At 32.4% G+C, this 18,913-nt stretch overlaps 3 protein-coding genes and 1 long non-coding RNA gene across 4 annotated transcripts; 2 read left to right on the top strand and 2 right to left on the bottom strand.

Moving 5' to 3' along the window:
- The first annotated feature begins 238 nt into the window (after positions 1-238).
- On the top strand, positions 239-2,703 carry LOC130976705 (uncharacterized). Its single transcript, XR_009084736.1, has 4 exons — positions 239-788; positions 882-1,014; positions 1,284-2,142; positions 2,257-2,703. It is a non-coding gene; the product is annotated as an uncharacterized LOC130976705 (long non-coding RNA).
- Positions 2,704-3,347: 644 nt separating this feature from the next.
- Positions 3,348-8,163, bottom strand: LOC130975560 (uncharacterized). Its single transcript, XM_057900334.1, has 11 exons — positions 7,973-8,163; positions 7,774-7,877; positions 7,609-7,689; positions 7,141-7,244; positions 6,951-7,037; positions 6,248-6,445; positions 6,108-6,158; positions 5,921-6,019; positions 5,766-5,825; positions 5,334-5,455; positions 3,348-4,679 (listed from the first exon to the last, which is right to left on the bottom strand). The coding sequence occupies exons 1-11, from the start codon at positions 8,161-8,163 to the stop codon at positions 3,560-3,562; spliced, it is 2,217 nt and encodes a 738-aa protein (XP_057756317.1). The 3' UTR covers positions 3,348-3,559.
- Positions 8,164-8,583: 420 nt separating this feature from the next.
- Positions 8,584-9,819, top strand: LOC130975558 (uncharacterized). The gene has a single exon (XM_057900333.1). It carries the CDS (start codon positions 8,584-8,586, stop codon positions 9,817-9,819), a length of 1,236 nt encoding a protein of 411 aa, XP_057756316.1.
- A 6,476-nt stretch (positions 9,820-16,295) lies between these two features.
- Positions 16,296-18,575, bottom strand: LOC130972904 (probable phosphopantothenoylcysteine decarboxylase). The gene is made up of 3 exons (XM_057897242.1): positions 18,363-18,575; positions 16,959-17,294; positions 16,296-16,605 (listed from the first exon to the last, which is right to left on the bottom strand). Exons 2-3 carry the CDS (start codon positions 17,292-17,294, stop codon positions 16,330-16,332), a joined length of 612 nt encoding a protein of 203 aa, XP_057753225.1. The 5' UTR covers positions 18,363-18,575; the 3' UTR covers positions 16,296-16,329.
- Positions 18,576-18,913: the final 338 nt, after the last annotated feature.

The raw sequence follows: 18,913 nt of genomic DNA, 5'->3' as shown, positions 1-18,913 counted from the left end.
TATCCATTCTAGAGACTTCTCTCAGACTCCCACAAATAATTCAAAACAACGATACCTGAAATCTCATTATGATTCTTTTTACTAAAGTTTTATAGAGGAGACAAGAGCTCTTCATAATCAGTGTTTTATTATTTATCAAATTATTATTTTATTCGCAAGTGGCTTTAATTTATATTAAAAAAAATAATAAAAAGTTGTGAACGAAATCACCGAAGAAACAAAACATCAGCATTTTAGAATTGAGCTTGGAGATGGTGATATTGGTATTGTTGATGTTGAAAAAGAGAGATATACTTGAGGAGTTACATCCTGGTAGAAACTTGAAAGAGTTATCAATTGATGGTTATAGGGATGAAATATTCCCCGATTGGTTAGACCTTTCTTGCTACTTCAATATAACCAAATTGAGTTTGAGGAGTTTTAAGAATCGTCGTCAGCTTCCTTCATTGGGACAGTTACCCGCTCTGCAGCGTCTGGTGGTATTTAGATTTGATAGGCGGGAAAGAATTGGTGGTGAGTTTTACAACAACACTGAATCATGTCATGAAGGGACACCCTTCAGATCTCTTCGAAGTCTGACATTTGGTGAAATGCCTCGCTGGCGAGAGTGGCATATTCCTCATGACGTTGATGGGTTTCCAAAACTTGAATGGCTTTCAATAAAAGACTGTCCGGTGTTAAGTGGAGAAACTGAGTCTGAATGCTTTTATCCCACTGTCTCATTAGGAAGGCTGAAGCGTGAATCGTAATACATGGATGAGGCAAGGTGAGAACTGGGATGCACTGAAGTAAGTTTTAGCATTTGTTCAAGCTCTCATGTTATTTATCATTTCAATTTTTCCATATGCCTCCTACTTTTTCCTTGTCTCTGTCTGATGCAGAGTTTAATGTTGCAAGACATTCATAGATATGGTATCGCAAGAATTCAACGAAACCAGTGCAAGGGATAGTGTGGTTTAATTTCAAACCTCTTGTGAGTGCTTGGCACGCATACACTTCATCCATTTTAGACGGGTAATTGCAATAGAATTTATCGTCTCTAGTTTAGAATTCATAACATGCGAAACTTCAGTTCCAACACTCTAGTGAAAAAATTAAATTGATTAAATATGTTGATATAGCACACGATTCTAGCTTCATTGGTTGATGTTTCATCTTTCATACAACATATGTTCTACTTTCTACATTCTTTTTAGCATTATGGTACTCTCTCATTATGCTTCTTATAGTAAACTTGACAGTTATCAATTTATCTAGATTGATTATTCTTTTGTTCTGTTAAGATGATGAAATCCACCATGGGAGCAATTATGCACTTCAAAGCTAAAACTCATATGGGGAACTCAAGACGATCTTTATCATCCCAAGTAGGAAATGAAGGAGCACAGTTCTTTGTATAAGCAAGGAGAATAATGTGGAAGAATTTTAAGGTTGAGTGCAAAATTGCAAATGCAGCATGTTCTTGATGTGGTTCAGGCTTCATGAGAATTTTTTATTTCTTGAATCATTGTTTGAGCATTTTAGTCAATTAAATAGATTTTGATACAAGTGCAGTAACAAGGTAGTTAAATATCAACTTGTTTCCTGGAAGTAAACATTTCATCATTTGTGAATATATGCCATAGTTTATAAATAGTTTTACTATACATCTCTTTCTCAAGTATGCTTGCATCAGCAAATTAAATTATTATAACGAAACTTTTGAGAAACAAGTGCTAGTATAAGTGTTTAACACTGTAACTATAAGATCAAGTCAGCACTAACCAATAGTTGTATAATACTTTCTTTATGTTACTTGCCGTAAAGGATAGGCGAATACGATTTATATATATATATATAAAATGTTGCAAAAATAATTTATATAACCATAATTCTATGCTATTTCATTTTAGTGTGCCATTTTTTGCTCTACATTAGCTATAATAGTTAAATTACATTCAATTCAATCTAAAGATACCTTAGAGTACCTTTCTTCTTTTCTTTCTTTCCTTTTTCTTTTTTCCTGCTTCATTGGATTTCCTATTTGATCCTGGAAAAGTGAAGGAGGCAAAAGGTTTTGGTATACCAATGGATCTCTCTACAACCATCGACTATTTTAATTAAATAATTTGCTTCTGCTGTTAAGGAAGCAGATAATCAAAGGTAACATAACAGAAATTTTTTTGTGTTGACGTTATTATTATTTGAATTTTTGTATAATGCCTCCTACTTTTTCCTTGTTTCCATCTAATATACTCTTCTCTGTCTGAAACGCAGAGTTTAATATTGCAAGAATTCATAGATATGGTAATGCAAGCATTCAATGAAACCTAGTGCAAAGATGCAGTGGTTTCAAGCACCTTGTGAGTGCTTGGAACAGCACACACTTCATCCATTTGTGCTGAACAACACTTTACAAAAATCAGAATATGACAAGGGGGAAATTTTTCTCCAGGAAGGATGGAAATAGCCAAGCTCTGAAAAAGAATCCACAACCTTGTATCTTTCAAGAAAATCGAGGTTGTGTCCACCATATTTTCGTTTGTAACCGACATCCTGTATATTCTGCAATGATTTGCACTAATGTTGTTCGAATCAATCTGGAATCGCACATCATCCACCAATTGGCGTTAGTAAAATATTAATTCCCTGGTCAGAATCAACCATTCAATCAAATCAAATCAAAATAAGGAGGAGTAATCGATATACAGAAAAAGAACAATAATAATTAGACGGAGGATTTATGTCTTTTAAACAAACTCGTATTTTCTGATTTTTTTTTTATGTCTTTCTCTAACAGACTCCTACATGATCAGTTTTGGTCAAATCTTTTTAAGATAAAATTTTAAAATTTAAAATTCAACTAAAGAATAACTTTTAGTGTCTCCGTACTGTTGTCTCTATCTCAGTGTTATGTTCCTTAGATTCTGTTGTTCAAGGCTGTCATGGTGTATTTTACACTAAATCTCCTTTTTATCATGATGTCAATGATCCCTAGGTTCGGCTCCGTTTAAATTTGTTCCATTATACATTTCATTTGAGTCAACATAATCCCATCCAACTCCATTCACACGATGATAATGCGACTGTTAACAAAATAAATAAATTACACAACCTTTGATATTATTTGGAACAATGTGATTCTTTCACTAAAAAATCCGTTAAAACACTAATAAAACTTCATCACCTATATGTAATAAACCAATTATTTAGCAGAAAAAAAATAAAAAAGAAATATGATCATAAAATTTATTTGTGCAAAATATTAACAAAAATTAAAAAAAAAGATACGAAACTATATGAAGGAAGATCAAGAAGAGGTATAAAATTAATGTTAACTTATATAATAAAATATAAGTTGAAGTAGATAAATTAGATTATCTTAATCAATTTATACATGTTAAAGAAAAATAATATTAATGTTAAAAATACAGAATAACATAAGACGCCTTGAATATAATTAGAGGGGGTCATAACCGCAAGTGGTAATCAACCACTTTATATACGAGATGAGATGAGATGTCTTCAGAAACCCATGTAAATATGTACAGTTTCCTGACTTATATTTTATACAACAGATTCAATCTTCTTGAGTAGCTTCATCATCACCTTCGTCCATGGCATCATCCTGCTTTTCATTCTCTTCAACATGGTCACAACATTGAGTTTCTTCATCAGACATAGCTCCACCCTCTGCATTGATTCTACCTTCATTGCCACTGTTGCTACAACTCTGCGTGTCCGAGTCAGTTGAACTGCCATCTTTCTCTTGCTTTTCACCACAATTATATGCAGAACCTCCAAACTTCTCCCTCAAATCAGGAGCAACAATGCCAATCATATCCCGGAGTGCTTGCCGCTCATTCCGTTTAGCGGCAGCATCATCAGTGTTCTGACTCTCAGCCACCACAATATTTGAATCATGCAATGGGCCACAACCTTCGTTATTGTCTCTGCTTGGAGATTCATTGTCTCCATGCACAGAAGGGGCTGTACTGCAAGCCCAGCTGCCAGCAACTTCGGATGTTAAAAGGTCTGCTGTTCTGATTGTGCCACCAACTTCGGTATCCTCAATAACTTTTTCAGTGTCTGTAGGATCATGTAATTGCAACAGATGCGAAACACGATGATCATGGGCTTGCTCCTCAGTTTCTTGTACATTTACATCAGCATCACACTGCATAGTGTCCCCATCTAGAGGACCAGATTTATTTAAATCAACATGCTTTATGCCATAATTTGAAGGACTTTCAGTTCCCAGAACACACTCAGTACCACCAGCACCTTCATCCATCATAGCTGCAGCACCGTCAATATCAGAACCAAAGCCACCTCTTACATCATGGTCATGATCTGCACTGGTGAACCCTTGTGTATTTTGGCATTCTTGACTTCTCACCTCACATTCATGCTTCTCAGTGTCACTAGCTTCATTGCTTGAGGTTTCTACTTGATCTCTGTTGCGCTTCTGTGTAGATGCAGTTGAGCCTGCCTTTGCAGTATTTTTGCTATGGTATCCTGCAACTTCTCTCTCTCTTCCAGGGGTTCCACCGATAACTCCATCCATATCTACAGAAGTATTCTCATAATTCTCTTCGTCTTCAAGAGTTCTTTGCATAGCCTTTAATTGCTCCTGTTGCTTAGCAAAGAGTACTTGTATCTCCTCAGTAGTGGAATAAAATGCCCTTAGTTGTGTTTCCCTACATGACATCAATGAGCTTCAGTGGCAAAATCAAAGCATAATGCGGGTGTAGATGTTGCCTCTTAAAGTTAAAGTGCCAATCAGCATTTAATACAAACAGTGCAACGATGCAGCATGTTAACCAACAGGGACTACTAAACAAAGCTGATTAACTTAGCATGAATGACATATCCAACAGATGAATACCAGGATCCACAATTTTTACTGCAATGACATTGTTGAGTAGTCCATTCTAATAAATAAAACAAAAACTATTCAGCCGCGGTCCTACTTTTATTTAGGCTCAATTGCTCTGCTATTTGCTTTCATATTCTTGAAGATGTTTATACATCCTTTATTCTTCAAATTTTCAGGATAGCTAAAATCCATTCAGAATCTATGATAGTAATGTTCACATATCCATAATATACACACTGGTGATAATTCTAATTAAGAAGTCAGAGAATTCTCGTTCCTATCTATTTTAATCACCAATTTAAGAAAAAAAATGTTATATGTAAACTGTAAAGCAAGCCAAAGAATTACAGTATTCAAGTAAAGTAGCCCATGCTGCGATGTCCTCTAATATTCTTTATACATATAGGTTCATCCTTACATAATTTTCAAACTACAGTTGTCCAGTGATCATATTAAACAGAAACTTGTTCCTTACCGAAGCATAAGTCTTTCCCTGGCACCTCTTAACCTCCTCCTCTCAAAATCTAGATCCCGCATTGCGGCATTTATCTCAAGCTCAAGAATAGAAACTTTAGCCCATGCTTCTTCTCGAGCTGCCTGCTAACAACAGCAACAAATATTTTCAGTTTCACATAAAGAAACTTCACCACCAAAAGAAAAGAAGTGAGAGCTAAAGAAAATAAATAACAGATAGAATAGAATAAGGGGGGATATTGAATTAGAAAGCAAAAGCAACTTATTAATTAGAATTTATCAGTCTAGCAACATATAAATAAGATACTGTCATACTCTGAAGTCACACAGAAATAAGTCATTAACAGTAACAGCAATCGGTGGAAAGCAGACATCATTTAGACAAACACCTTTATACAAAAACATTCTTGGAACATGAAATTCTGATATCTACCTTTTCACTCTCAAGCTCTTTGCTTAATCTAATTGTTTCCTCTTCAAGTTCTTCTATTTTCTGCTCCATGAATTTGCATTTTCGTTCAGCGAAATAGTAAACAAATCCAAAATATGAAAAGGGCACATAATACACACACAAAACCATATGATTACCTTTGTTTGATTTCCAGTGGTCAGCTTCTGCTCATGCAATTCAGTTTCCAACTGGCGAACCTTATTATCAGACACAACCATCTTTTGCCTAGTATCCTCCTGCAACAAAATGTAACGAAGGCACAAACTTATTTATGAAATACACAAGTTGTCATCCATTGTAGGCTAAACATAAGCAGAACCATACCAGTTTGGACCTCAAGGTTTCAACTAGCAAACACCTTTCTCTCTCTGACTCCTACAACATACAAAAAGAATGACAGCTTATAAGCTTCAAAAGTAAAGAGAGTACAGTTTCTTACTGCTTTAGCGACAAAACCTTCAAACCTGAAGCTTATTTATTGTTTCATGTAGTTCTCTTTCTCTTCTTAAGGAAGCATCAGTGTGTCGTCTTAATTCCTCTTGAGCCTCAGACTGGGCTCTAAAAACAGCAGCCTTTAGATCACTTGTGGCCTTTTCCCGCTCATCTTTTCGCTGAATCCGCTCGTCATCTAATTGTTCCCTGAGTTCAGCTATATTTACTTTCTGACTGCATGCAGAGGAGCAAGTGAGAGGGACTCAATTATAAAACATACAGCTAGCGTAACCAGGGTGGGGGCAAAAGGTTTAATACTAAGCATGGTACCAAAAGGTCCATCCTCCTCCAACAGTCAATACTAAAATTCATCCCAGGATGTTACACACAAGAATATAGACACATGTACATAAGCACTAAAATCATTCCACATTGCCAATTCTCATTGCAATATAAAAATCAGTCAATCAAGGATCAGTTCAAGCTCAAACTACATAAAAATGAACAATTTCACTCCTATGACACTTGCATCAACATTGAGGACTAAAGTAGTGAAGAACTCAACAATCAAGAATTAAATAGCTCAGAATTATATAGATCATACCTACATATTATAGACATTGTAGACCACATATTGATACAACAAAGAACAACTTGAGATTGAACATTTTATTTTAAAATCTGCATGCAGAGTTTTAGGAGAGAACATAAATTGAAAATACATCAGCTACATACACTTTCATGACGATCAACAGCAACACGGTTGTCATTACGCAAAGTATCAATTAATACCACCTGATTCTCCAACTGCTTCCTCAGCTCCTGCCAAGAATAAGATAGGATACAATTAACATGAGAAAAAAGAAGGGTAAGAAAGGAGGAGTTTACAGTGCTTAGGATATTGCATCCTTTTAAATTAACTTACTGTGTTTGATCTTTGAAGGCTTCGAAAATCATCAAGAGAAATGAGACCTTCGGGGGCACCAATGCCTAAGCCTTTCAATCTCTTGCTTTCAAAGGCACAACGCTCTATATATTCAAGATAAGAAAAAGTAAGACAAATTTTAAAAGCACCACAAACTCAAATAAAACAAATATCTATATCAACCCTGATGTATCTTTCACATAACTTTCTGATAGAAAATTACATTATATATCATAATTATCAATTAGATGTTATATAAATTTCACAACGAATAGGAAGTAAACAGTTGATCACATGAAGTTATATGAAGAAGCTGCAAATGTCAAAATCAAATGTATAGGAAAATTATGAATATTACAACATGCTATAATATAATTTTCAAGCTTGAATTCTATAATGAACATAATAGGAGTAGAATGCTATAATGACAAAAACTAGTAAATTAAGTTTGCTTAATCATAACATTACCTGCTTTTCTCTTAGCAGCTGCATTATCTGGCATGGGGGAGGACAAAAGCACCTCTCGATATACAAAAGAAAATGTAAGATCTGTATCAAAAGATACAAAATATTTTTTGATTTATTAAAGAAAAATGAAAATTCTGACTTCTGATAACTGGAAAGCATTCATACCGTGCTGAGGAGGAGCAGCAAACGATATAATATCACCATGGCAGACTTTGACAGCAGGACCATTCTTTTTTAACTTCTCCCAGTTAAGATAAGTTCCATTTGTGCTGAACAACACTTTACAAAAATCAGAATATGACAAGGGGGAAATTTTTCCACGGGAAGGATAGAAATAGCCAAGCTCTGAAAAAGAATCCACAACCTTGTATCTTTCAAGAAAATTGATGTTGTGTCCACCATATTTTCGTTTGTAACCGACATCCTGTATATTGTGCAATGATTTGCACTAATGTTGTTCGAATCAATCTGGAATCGCACATCATCCACCAATCGGCCAATGCAGTGCTCATTGGCAGTTAGTAAAATATTAATTCCCTGGTCAGAATCAACCATTCAATCAAATCAAATTAAAATAAAGAAGAGTAATCAATAGTTACAGAAAAAGAACAATAATAATTAGACGGAGGATTTATGTCTTTTAAACAAACTCGTATTTTCTGATTTTTTTATATATCTTTCTCTAACAGACTCCGACATGATCAGTTTTGGTCAAATCTTTTCAAGATAAAATTTTAAAATTTAAAATTCAACTAAAGATATCATTATGACTTGTTCCTAATTAATTTAAATCAAATTTCATCTTAATAGATTTGATATGATATGATATGATATGATATGATTAAATTTAAATCAATCAGAACGTAATTAATAGGTAGTTCGCTTCCCTTAAATTATGTTCCACTCCTCTTTCTCTTCTTGAATATTTTCATTCTTGGCTTTCAAACAAGTAAGTCATCGTTGATCTTGATCACAATGGCTACAATGTCTAACGATGAGTTAATAGAGATATTGTCTTGGTTACCTGCAAAAGCAATCCACAAACTCAAATCTTCTTCAAAACTCTTTTCAGAGCTTCCAAAAACTCCATACTTTGTAGCAAAACAAGCAGAAAACTCATTGAAGAAAGATCGTTCTTCATGCTTCTTCATTCAAAGAGATGACATTCTGACTCACAACGACTACCTCAAGTTGCATCCTTTGCTGGGACAGGAACTTTCCTCCGGCGTCCCTGAAAACATGCTACGATTCATCGCAAGCTCAAGGTTCAAGATTCTAAGCTCAAGCAACGGTTTACTCCTTTGTGTTCATCGATCAGAATTGTTTATCATCAATCCAGCAACTTGTTACCTTTTATACATTCCCCTCCCCAACCACTTGCAGCAGCGAGGGAATCTTCATAGTTTGTCCATGACACTGGAATGCGACTCTGATGATTACAGGTTGATTCTTTTTGACAATGAAGAATGGAGTTCACATTTTGATTGCCATGTTTATAGTCATAAACAAGGTGCTTGGAGCTTAAGGAAGAACCGTTTCTTTGCTGGATCTAGGAATTTGAAATTTAACATGCCTGTGATTTGCAATGGCGCCATTCACTTTATCTCGGATTGCTACAGATATCTTGCTAAAAATAGCACTCATTTTAGGCCTTATATCATGTCTTATGAAATCTCGAACGGCGATGAAGATGAAAGCGTCGAAACCAAGTTGTTAAGGGTTCCTAAAGAAGCAAGAAAGGGCTCCCATGATATCAGTTGCCGTATGAGTATTTTCAAATGGGGAGAAGTTGCTGGCTATCAAACTATTTGCTTAGTGAGATTGAGAAAGCGTGTGTTTACGGTTTGGATTCTAACAAACTATGAGTCGAATTCGTGGAGAAGGATCTTGAAGGTGAGAGTGAAAGGAATGGGTTTAATGGAACAGCATCCTGAGATCACAGGCTTTACCGTTTTGAACGGTGATCTTGTTTTTGCTACCAAGAAAAAGGTTTATTCATACGGTTTAAGTAGTGAAAAATATATGGTGCTCTCAGAAATTTGTGACCATGGGTGTGACTCTAGATTTATTCATTTTGTTCCTTATTCAGATACACTTCGTCCATGTGGAATTGGTGCCAAAAGTTTGCGTAGTTATCTTCAATTAAGGAAACCTGACAAGCCAGAAAAGTTAGAATCAGTCACATTAAATGACTTAATTAGGTTTACATAATTAGCAGATGAACAAGAATTTGAATTTTATTTAATATCAAATATATTTAGATTCTGAATTTTTTTTTGTTTGCTGTGGTTGAATTTAGTCCCATTGTATAATTAACAATTTTAATTTTTATAATAATAATAATTTTTTCTTATTATATAATTTTCTCTATTTGATTGCTCAAAAACATCATATACACTAGTTAAGGACTTACATCAATTTGATAATCTGAATCAAATTCAGCCCAAATTTAAATTTTATTACAGGTATCAATTTATCTAGACCGATTATTCTTTCATTCTGTTAAGATGATGAAATTCACCATGGGGGCAATGAAGGAAATGAAGGAGCACAGTTCTTTGTATAAGCAAGGAAAATAATGTGGAAGAATTTTAAGGTTGACTGCAAAATTGTAAATGCTCTTGATGTGGTTCAGGCTCTATGAGGATTTTTTAATTCTTTGAATCATTGTTTGAGCATTTTAGTCAATTAAATAAATTTTGATACAGGTGTAATCACAGGGCAGTTATGAAGAATTCCATCCACATTTTTCGTTGTAAGTTCTGACATATTTGGGTGAGACAAAGATAAGGACAAGATAATCAAATTATTGTTACATGATACTTATCATGCTGAACCTTTTTGGATGATTGACGAGATATTTGGGAGAATCTTCTAAAACCTTTTTGGTATGGAATAATGGAAATAAAATTCTCTTAACAATCCGTAATGAAAAGGTTGCTTCTGTGTTCGTAGCTCCTAATCGACATTATCAACTAAGTTTATTGTCGGGCGAAGATTGTTGGTCGATGTTTTTTAAGCATTCATTTATTTCTACTAATTCTGAACAATATGCAATTGGTAGAAAAATTGTTGAAAAGTGCAATTTACTTTTAGCCGTGAAGACAGTTGGATGTTTCTTGCGCCAACAAGTATAATGCAGAGGATTGGGTCAATATACTCGAAAGTGTAAAATTATTCCTGCATTAAGAGTTAGTTATCATTACCTCCCTTCACATTTAAACCGGTGCTTTGTTTATTGCTCATTATATTCTATTCTGAAGATTATCACTTTGACAAGGATGAATTAATCTTGCTTTGGATGGCTGAAGATCTCTTACAACCAATGGAAAACTACACATTAAAAAATATTGGTTGTGCATATTTTGATGAATTAGTTGCAAGATCATTTTTTAAACTTTCTAGTGTTGATGGGTAACAAGACGCACATCAACATTTTAGAATTGAAATGGATTGACAACTCTTGGGATCACTGGCTGCGAGAAATTAGAGAGCTGGATAACATCAAAGGGTTTGCAGAGTCAAGGCCTTAACCATCTTATCCTTTCTTTCTGGAAGAAAGTTTGGTCATTGTTCCTGCTTCCCTCCAGTCTCTACAATTTTCGCACTTTTCTGCAAGGGGCTTCACCATATTACCTCGCTCAAAGAATTAAGAATTAAATACTGTCCAAAGCTGGAGAATATCACACAAGAAAACCTGCCTACCTCCATAGCAAAACTCCACATCTGGGTAATGCAGAAATAGAAACTGAGTCTGAATGCTGTATCCCACTATGTCTCAATAGGAAGGCTGAAGCGTGAATCGTAATACATGGATGAGGCAAGGTGAGAATTGGGATGCACTGAGGTAAGTTTTAGCATTTATTCTTGCTCTCATGTTATTTATCATTTCAATTTTTCCATATGCCTCCTACTTTTTCCTTGTCTCTGTCTGATACAGAGTTTAATGTTGCAAGAAATTCATAGATATGGTATCGCAAGCATTCAATGAAACCAGTGCAAGTGATGGTGTGGTTTCAAACCTCTTGTGAGTGCTTGGCACGACATACACTTCATCCTTTAGTTCGGTTAAGATGATGAAATCCACCATGGGGGCAATTATGCACTTCGAAGCTAAAACTCATATGGGGAACTCAAGACGATCTTTATCATCCTAAGTAGGGAATGAAAGAGCACAGTTCTTTGTATAAGCAAGGAGAATAATGTGGAAGAATTTTAAGGTTGACTGCAAAATTGCAAATGCAGCATGTTCTTGATGTGGTTCAGGCTCCATGAGAATTTTTTATTTTTTGAATCATTGTTTGAGTATTTTAGTCAATTAAATAGATTTTGATACAGGTGAGGTGCAGTAATATGGCACTTAAATGTCAACTTGTTTTCTGGAAGTAAACATTTCATCACTTGTGAATATATGCCATAGTTTACAAATAGTTTTAGTAGTCTTATTGCTTGATTAACATTTCTTTCTCAAGTATGCTTGCATCAGCAACTTAACTTATTATAACGAAACTTTTAGAAATAAGTATTAGTATAAGTGTTTAACATTTTAACTATAAGATCAAGTCAGCACTAACCAATAGTTGCATAATACTTTTCTATGTTACTTGCTGTCAAGGATGATTTTCTATTCTAATAAAGATGTACATAAAAGTACTCTTGGAGTATCGTATTTATACTTAAATTATAGAAATATTATTAATATAATATTTCTATGTATATTTAAATTATCCATTAATAATAGGAAAATACGATTTATATATATATATAGAAAATGTTGCAAAAATTTATATAACCATAATTCTGTGATATTTCATTTTTAATGTGCCATCTTTTTGCTCTACATTAGCTATGATAGTTCAATTAGATTCAACACAATCTAAAGATACCTTATGCTCCTAACTCCTACCGCAAGAGTACCTTTCTTCTTTTCTTTCTTTCTTTTTTCTTTTTTCCTGCTTCATTGGATTTCCAATTTGATCCTGGAAAAGTGAAGGAGGCAAAAGGCTGTGATATACCAATAAATCTCTCTACAACCACCGAATATTTCAATTAAATAATTTGTTTCTGCTGTAAAGGAAGCAGATAATCAAAGGTAACATAACAGAAGTTTTTTTTGTGTTGACTCTATTTATTATTTGAATTTTTGTATAATGCCTCCTACTTTTTCCTTGTCTCCATCTAATATACTCTTCTCTGTCTGAAACGCAGAGTTTAATATTGCAAGAATTCATAGATATGGTAATGCAAGCATTCAATAAAACCTAGTGCAAAGATGCAGTGGTTTCAAGCACCTTGTGAGTGCTTGGAACAGCACACACTTCATCCATTTTAGAAGGGTAATTGCAATAGAATTTCTCATCTCTAGTTTAAAAAGTTATAGCATGCAAACTTCAGTTCCCACGCTGTAGTGAAAAACTTAAATTGATTAAATATATGTATATAAACACAATTCTAGCTCCATTGGTTTGGTTGATGCTTTCATCTTTTTCATGAAACAAAATGTTCTCTTTTCTAATTTGTCAGCATTAACAGCATTGTCACATTATGATTCTTATGGCAAAACTTGTCAACTTTTATTCTATACAGGTTTCTCATTATCCAGAACCTGAAATTCAATATGGCTTTTTTCTCTGTAATTGCTGAATCTATGACTGGGACCCTTCATTCAAGTTTCATGATCAACCATCTCTGGTTTCCACTTTGGGTTCTTCTCTGCATTTGGCTTGGCTGCTGTCCACTGAAAGCAACTTGTATAGAGCATAACCTAGGAAAATTTTCATTTGCTGAAGGAGGTTTGCTGCCTAACTTGATGGAGCTTTGTAGAATGTGAAAAGCTAGTTAGCTTTATGGCTGCAAATAACTTGAATCCGCTGTCTTATCTATCATGAGATCCATAGTTCATGTAATAAGGTCCTTGATGGAAGTTTCTTGCTTACCTCCCTTCAATTTCTGAATCTATTCTGGCTTGTCAAGACTGGAAACTGGGACTATAAAGGGCTTTAAACTCATAAGCTGCCAAAAGTTAAGGTCTACTCTTAGCAATGAATTCACCATTCTTTTTCTAAGTAAAAAAGTAAAGTTTCGTGTCAACGAACTATAACTTAAATGGCACAATTTTTTCATATTCATCTAAAGGTTGTAGGTTCGAGTCTCCTCCTAAGTTTGGAGGAAAAAAAAGTGAAGCTTCATTGTTGCGCGATGTGTGGAGAGGTAAATTAGTTATACTATATAGTGTATTCCAATAAATGCTATATTATTTAGAGATTGATTAGATAATATGTAAACTAATGTTAAATTTGAATTGTTTTATATTACAAATTTTTTGCAGAATATTTATTTGATAATTTGTATATAATTCTATATAATTATTCAACTAAAATATAATATAAACTAAAATATAGTTTATTATTTAAAAAATTTGATTTCATATATTTTTAAAAGAGATATAGGCCTTCTATATTAGAGTTGTACAAAATTATATCTTTCTTTGTTGCTTTTGTTCTTATATTTGCTTTAATTATCATATATCTTCTCATATGGTGTTCCTTGGGTTGCAAATAATTAAAAAAATTAAATGAATGGGAATGAGAACGAGAAACACCAAAAATGTAAGTTAGTTTTATAATTATGATAAATTTAAATATACCTAGTAAAGAGATGTGTCATAAAAAATGAATGAGAATGAAGAATACCAAAAATTTAAATATAAAATTATGAATTAATTTTATAATCATGATATATTTGAATGTATTTAGTAAAAAAATGTGGCAAATTTAAACTTATTTGAAGAAATTTTTGCTAATGAATATGAGAAATTAAAAAATAAAGATAGTAACATCTTATGTAGCATGCAGAGATAGACTAAATAATATAGTAGTAAGAGTATTAATATGTTTAACTTGTAAAATTTCAATATTTAAAACTAAAATTTTTATAATTATTATTGTTATTATGAGAGAAGTTAATATATATTTATTGTATTTAATTTGTATTCTATGTTTTAATTGAATAATAATAGAGAAGAATTTTTTTATTTTTTTAAATTTTTTTATTAAAAAATGATTGATTGATTTTTGAATTTTGCCAAGTAAGCAAAATTTTTGACATGACATCGTTAGAAAAGAAAATATGGCTTAAACAGAATATAGAAGAACTTAAGTATCAACTTTTATATAATAAAAATAAATAGATAGATAGATTTCATATACGATCGCCGCCATATCATTCTTTGCAACAATATAGAAAAAAAAAACATTTATTTTAAAACTACATTTATACTCATAAAAAATAGCATCTGTATAATCAATCTAACATTAATCTCATAATTTCACACACTAAATTATTTAATTCTACAAAAAGAAAGTATAGTATAATAAAAAATATTAATTCATATTTATGATTTAAATTCTAATATTGTATATCCTATTTAAAGTATCAATTTTATTTTATAAAAAGTTATTTATTTATTCATTTATTTAACTATCAATTTATTTATAATGTATAAAATATCAAATAATGACACAATAAACTCATGACATATTAGATAATTTCTAATATTACCACATAAATATTTTAATGAAATTGTTATTTTATAATTTTTCTATCCCATCACTTTTTTCTTCTTATGAAGTGTTTAATCATACCTTTTATTTTTTATTTTTGGTAATTACCTTTTATTTTTTTTTGTTCTTTATTTCTATATAAGTTACTATATGCTTTTTTTTTTGGTGACTACTATATGCCTTTAATATAATGTTATTTTTCTTTAATAGATTTCTATTTTTATCTCTCTTATTCTTTCTCTTTATCTTTACTAATATTTTTCATAATTATTTAAAAAAATGTTTGATTACCATATTTTTTTTACTTTAGTTTGCTAAACAATTTACTCATTATATATTGGATGATAAATTCCTAAAACACTATAATGTATGATGTTTTTAAGTTTTTTCTTTTTATCTAATTGTATTTATCAATTATATATGTTGTTTTTGTCACTTATATATCATATTTTTTTTAATAATTTATATTTTTAATATTTTATAGTTGTAATAATAATGTTAAAAATACATTATATCATGATTCATGAAAAGATGACTATTATAGTTCATTATTGAAATATTATACATATTTGCATTATTACATTCATTTTCACGCTATAATATTTAAGTTTGGTAAACATATATATTACATGATAAATTCTTTCAAACACTAAAATTTATAATGTCCTTACAATTTTATTTAGATTTAATATTATGTTTTGAGATTTTTTTACTAAATAATTTCTTATATATAAAAATTAATTTCGCGCAACGCAAGGGCAATTGAATCTAGTTTAAATTGATTCATCTGCTAAGATGCCATTTGAAGCTGGTTTGTTCCTCTAATCACATTCAGAATTTTTAATTCTATATAAAAAAAATTAACATTTGAGGTCATTCTATAGAACTGCAAAGAATCAAAAAGAATTTTACAATTTCATTCCTAATGACGCAAACTAAACACATACAGTTATACACTAACAGGAACAGAAGAGACTACAGAGTCCCAACCCTATATACAACAACTATGATCACACTTGATGTATGAGATAACACAAAAATTGATAGAAAGAATGATGCAACAACACAAGATCAAGAGGCCATAAGAATCAACCATGGAAATTATAATAAGCAACATATCCCATATTTACACCCACATTTCTCAACATAAATGCCAAACTTAACCCGGTTTCTTCTGCATCTTTGCATTATAGTAGAACCTCACATTGTAGTAGATACTTTCAGGCTCAGCCATGGCTCCAGTGGTATGCCCCGAAGCTGTCTTCTGTGGGGGGATGATATTCATTCCAAGGTCATTAATGGCAGCGAGATGCTGATCAGTGAAAGGGTTTTTCCATGTTGAAGTTCCCATGGATGGTGCAACAAAGAGTGGCTTGCTGTAGTCCCAAGCTCTTACAACACACGTGAGCAAATTGTTACTGAACCCTCCAGCAATCTACATTTTGCGAGAACCACCAATTTAATCCTTAAAAGATAATAATATTGACATGTTCACCATCAAAAGATCATATTTTTCTTGAGATACTCCAATAATTAATGTGCCCACAAATTAGTCCCCCAAAAAGAAGCATATAACAAATCAATCCTTAAAATATCAATTTGCTAACAAATTAGTCCCTAAATCATTCTTTTGTTGACACTAAGAAAATCTATCAGCAATAACATCATTCATCAGTGACCTACCATAGACCAATATAATATCTTTTAGGAACTAATTTGTCTTTTTTTTAACCATGTTACTTTGTACATAGGGAAAATGCGAGAAAAAATAAATCTGAGTTTGATTACCTTAGCAAGAGTATCTGCTGATAATGGGGCAATGACCATGATTTCAGCCCAGTTAGCAAGATCAATATGAAGAACTGGATCACCCAATCTTCTCCAACTAAGCAATTCATACTCATCAGTATATACAGGCACAGATTTGGGAAATTCAGTAACAAATTTCTGAGAGGCTTTCGTGACAACTGCCCTTACTTCCGCCCACTGTGAGAAACATTTGCAAAGGACTTCAAATTTTACAGCAGCTACACATCCGCAAGCAGCAAGCAGAACTTGAGGCTTCCTTGGAGCGACATGTGTTGCTTCGAATCTCCTTGGAGTAGAAGGCGGAATTACAGACATCTGTTTTCATCGAAAGATTCCAACAATGTGGTTTTCATCAGTATCGGTAATACTAGGGAAACAAAAGAAAACAGCCATAGCGACAATTAATGAATACTAAATACGGCAAGTTATGACTGTTTTTGGCTGATTTTCTTTCGTTACCAAACGTTTCTGCATCAGTATATACAGGCAAAGCTTAAGACAGACAAATAAGGCAGGTTCATTAAAACCAACATTACATGAGAGGAAGCACATAAAGGATAAGCAAGATTAACTCTTCTTACAATTTAATAGGATAAGCACATGTTCATTAATATGGGAGAAAGCATAAACCATTGATCTGGAATTAAAGGAATGATGGTAAATTTCTGTTGAGATTTTAATGGAATTATATCTAGTGCAAACTTGATATTGACATTTCTAGCATCAACACAGGAAGATTCTACCAGAAAATAAAATGAGCATCAAATCATAAATCTTCATAAATTTGAGGGCAACTCCCTGATGAAAGAATCTATCTCCCTCTCACATAAAAAGGAATATACAAGGGGGGAAAAAATAAATTGAAGCATACACCATGGAAGCATACAGTTCCACACCTAGTGTTTTCTTTTTTTAGTAACGCTTTTTGAAAAAAAATGGTGTGTTTGGTAATTTTTCTTAAAAGTAAAAACAAAAGCGCTGCTAAAATGAATATATATATATATATATATATATATATATAAAAGCTAAAATTTTATCATTTTAGAAAAGATCTTTTATTAAAAAAAAAATTAGCATGATAAATATAATAAATAAAAGATACTTTTCCATGAGCTATCCCAACATAAATTATTTTTACCTTTTTAAAATATCTTTCAAAAAGAATCACATTTTTTTAAAAAATATTCCCCCAAAGAAGCACCGAGTTCATGCAGAGAACGAGCGCATCCATGATCACCAGAAGAAGAAAGAGAGAACTTAAAGTTGAACGGAATGCGCATTGATATTCAATCAAACATTGCAAGATGTGCATGATCCATGATTGAAAATGCCAAAAAGATTACAAATTCCCACAAAGAAGAAGAAGAAGAAATGAAGAATTACCTTTATGAGCTTGCTCTCTTTGAAGACTGAAGATTCTCTATCTGAGTTTTTCAGCACTCACAATCAGAATAAGCCACTCCAAGCACGCGCTTTTTTTAAATTTTCTGAGAACAACCTACTAATCTAATCGCGAGATTTTTATTTTTATTTTTATTTTTCGTTGAACCTAGAAAATTACAAAACCCAAATTAAGCCCAAAGCAACGGGAAAAAGTTAAGCCTCTAACAGTCTAACGTCCTAACTCCTAACTACCCAAGATATCCTCTCTGTTTTTCCTTTTTCTTTTTTTTTTAAAAAAAAGCTACTTAATAGTTAATATAATACAAAAAGGATTGTGAAAGATTTGGTTCACAATACTTTCATATATAATTTTTTTGATATTTCAAAAATTAAACGTAATATTATTTACTAATAGAATCATTATTTTAATTAATCTCATATTTATTAATATATATAGTATGCACATATAGTAAATAACAAATAAATTAATACGTATATTAGTTACTATTAACTCACTAATCAATGTAAATAGGATCAATTTTCAAGAAAAA

Source organism: Arachis stenosperma, chromosome 4, assembly GCF_014773155.1.
Source record: "Arachis stenosperma cultivar V10309 chromosome 4, arast.V10309.gnm1.PFL2, whole genome shotgun sequence".
In the NCBI taxonomy this organism is placed as follows: Eukaryota; Viridiplantae; Streptophyta; class Magnoliopsida; order Fabales; family Fabaceae; genus Arachis; species Arachis stenosperma.
The sequence above is the reverse complement of the archived record's forward strand: the minus strand, read 5'-3'. Positions and strand labels throughout refer to the sequence as shown.

What these genes read in the sequence shown, in the direction of transcription:
- LOC130975558 (XM_057900333.1), top strand. Translation starts at nt 8,584, where the DNA reads ATGGCTACAATGTCTAACGATGAGTTAATAGAGATATTGTCTTGGTTA.
- LOC130975560 (XM_057900334.1), bottom strand. Translation starts at nt 8,163, where the DNA reads ATGGTTGATTCTGACCAGGGAATTAATATTTTACTAACTGCCAATGAG. An exon ending in GCCTTCAAAGATCAAACACA is followed by an intron (nt 7,038 to 7,140) that starts GTAAGTTAATTT and finishes TATTCTTGGCAG; the next exon opens with GAGCTGAGGAAGCAGTTGGA. An exon ending in CTGTTGATCGTCATGAAAGT is followed by an intron (nt 6,446 to 6,950) that starts GTATGTAGCTGA and finishes GCATGCAGTCAG; the next exon opens with AAAGTAAATATAGCTGAACT.
- LOC130972904 (XM_057897242.1), bottom strand. Translation starts at nt 17,294, where the DNA reads ATGTCTGTAATTCCGCCTTCTACTCCAAGGAGATTCGAAGCAACACAT. An exon ending in CAGCAGATACTCTTGCTAAG is followed by an intron (nt 16,606 to 16,958) that starts GTAATCAAACTC and finishes CGCAAAATGTAG; the next exon opens with ATTGCTGGAGGGTTCAGTAA.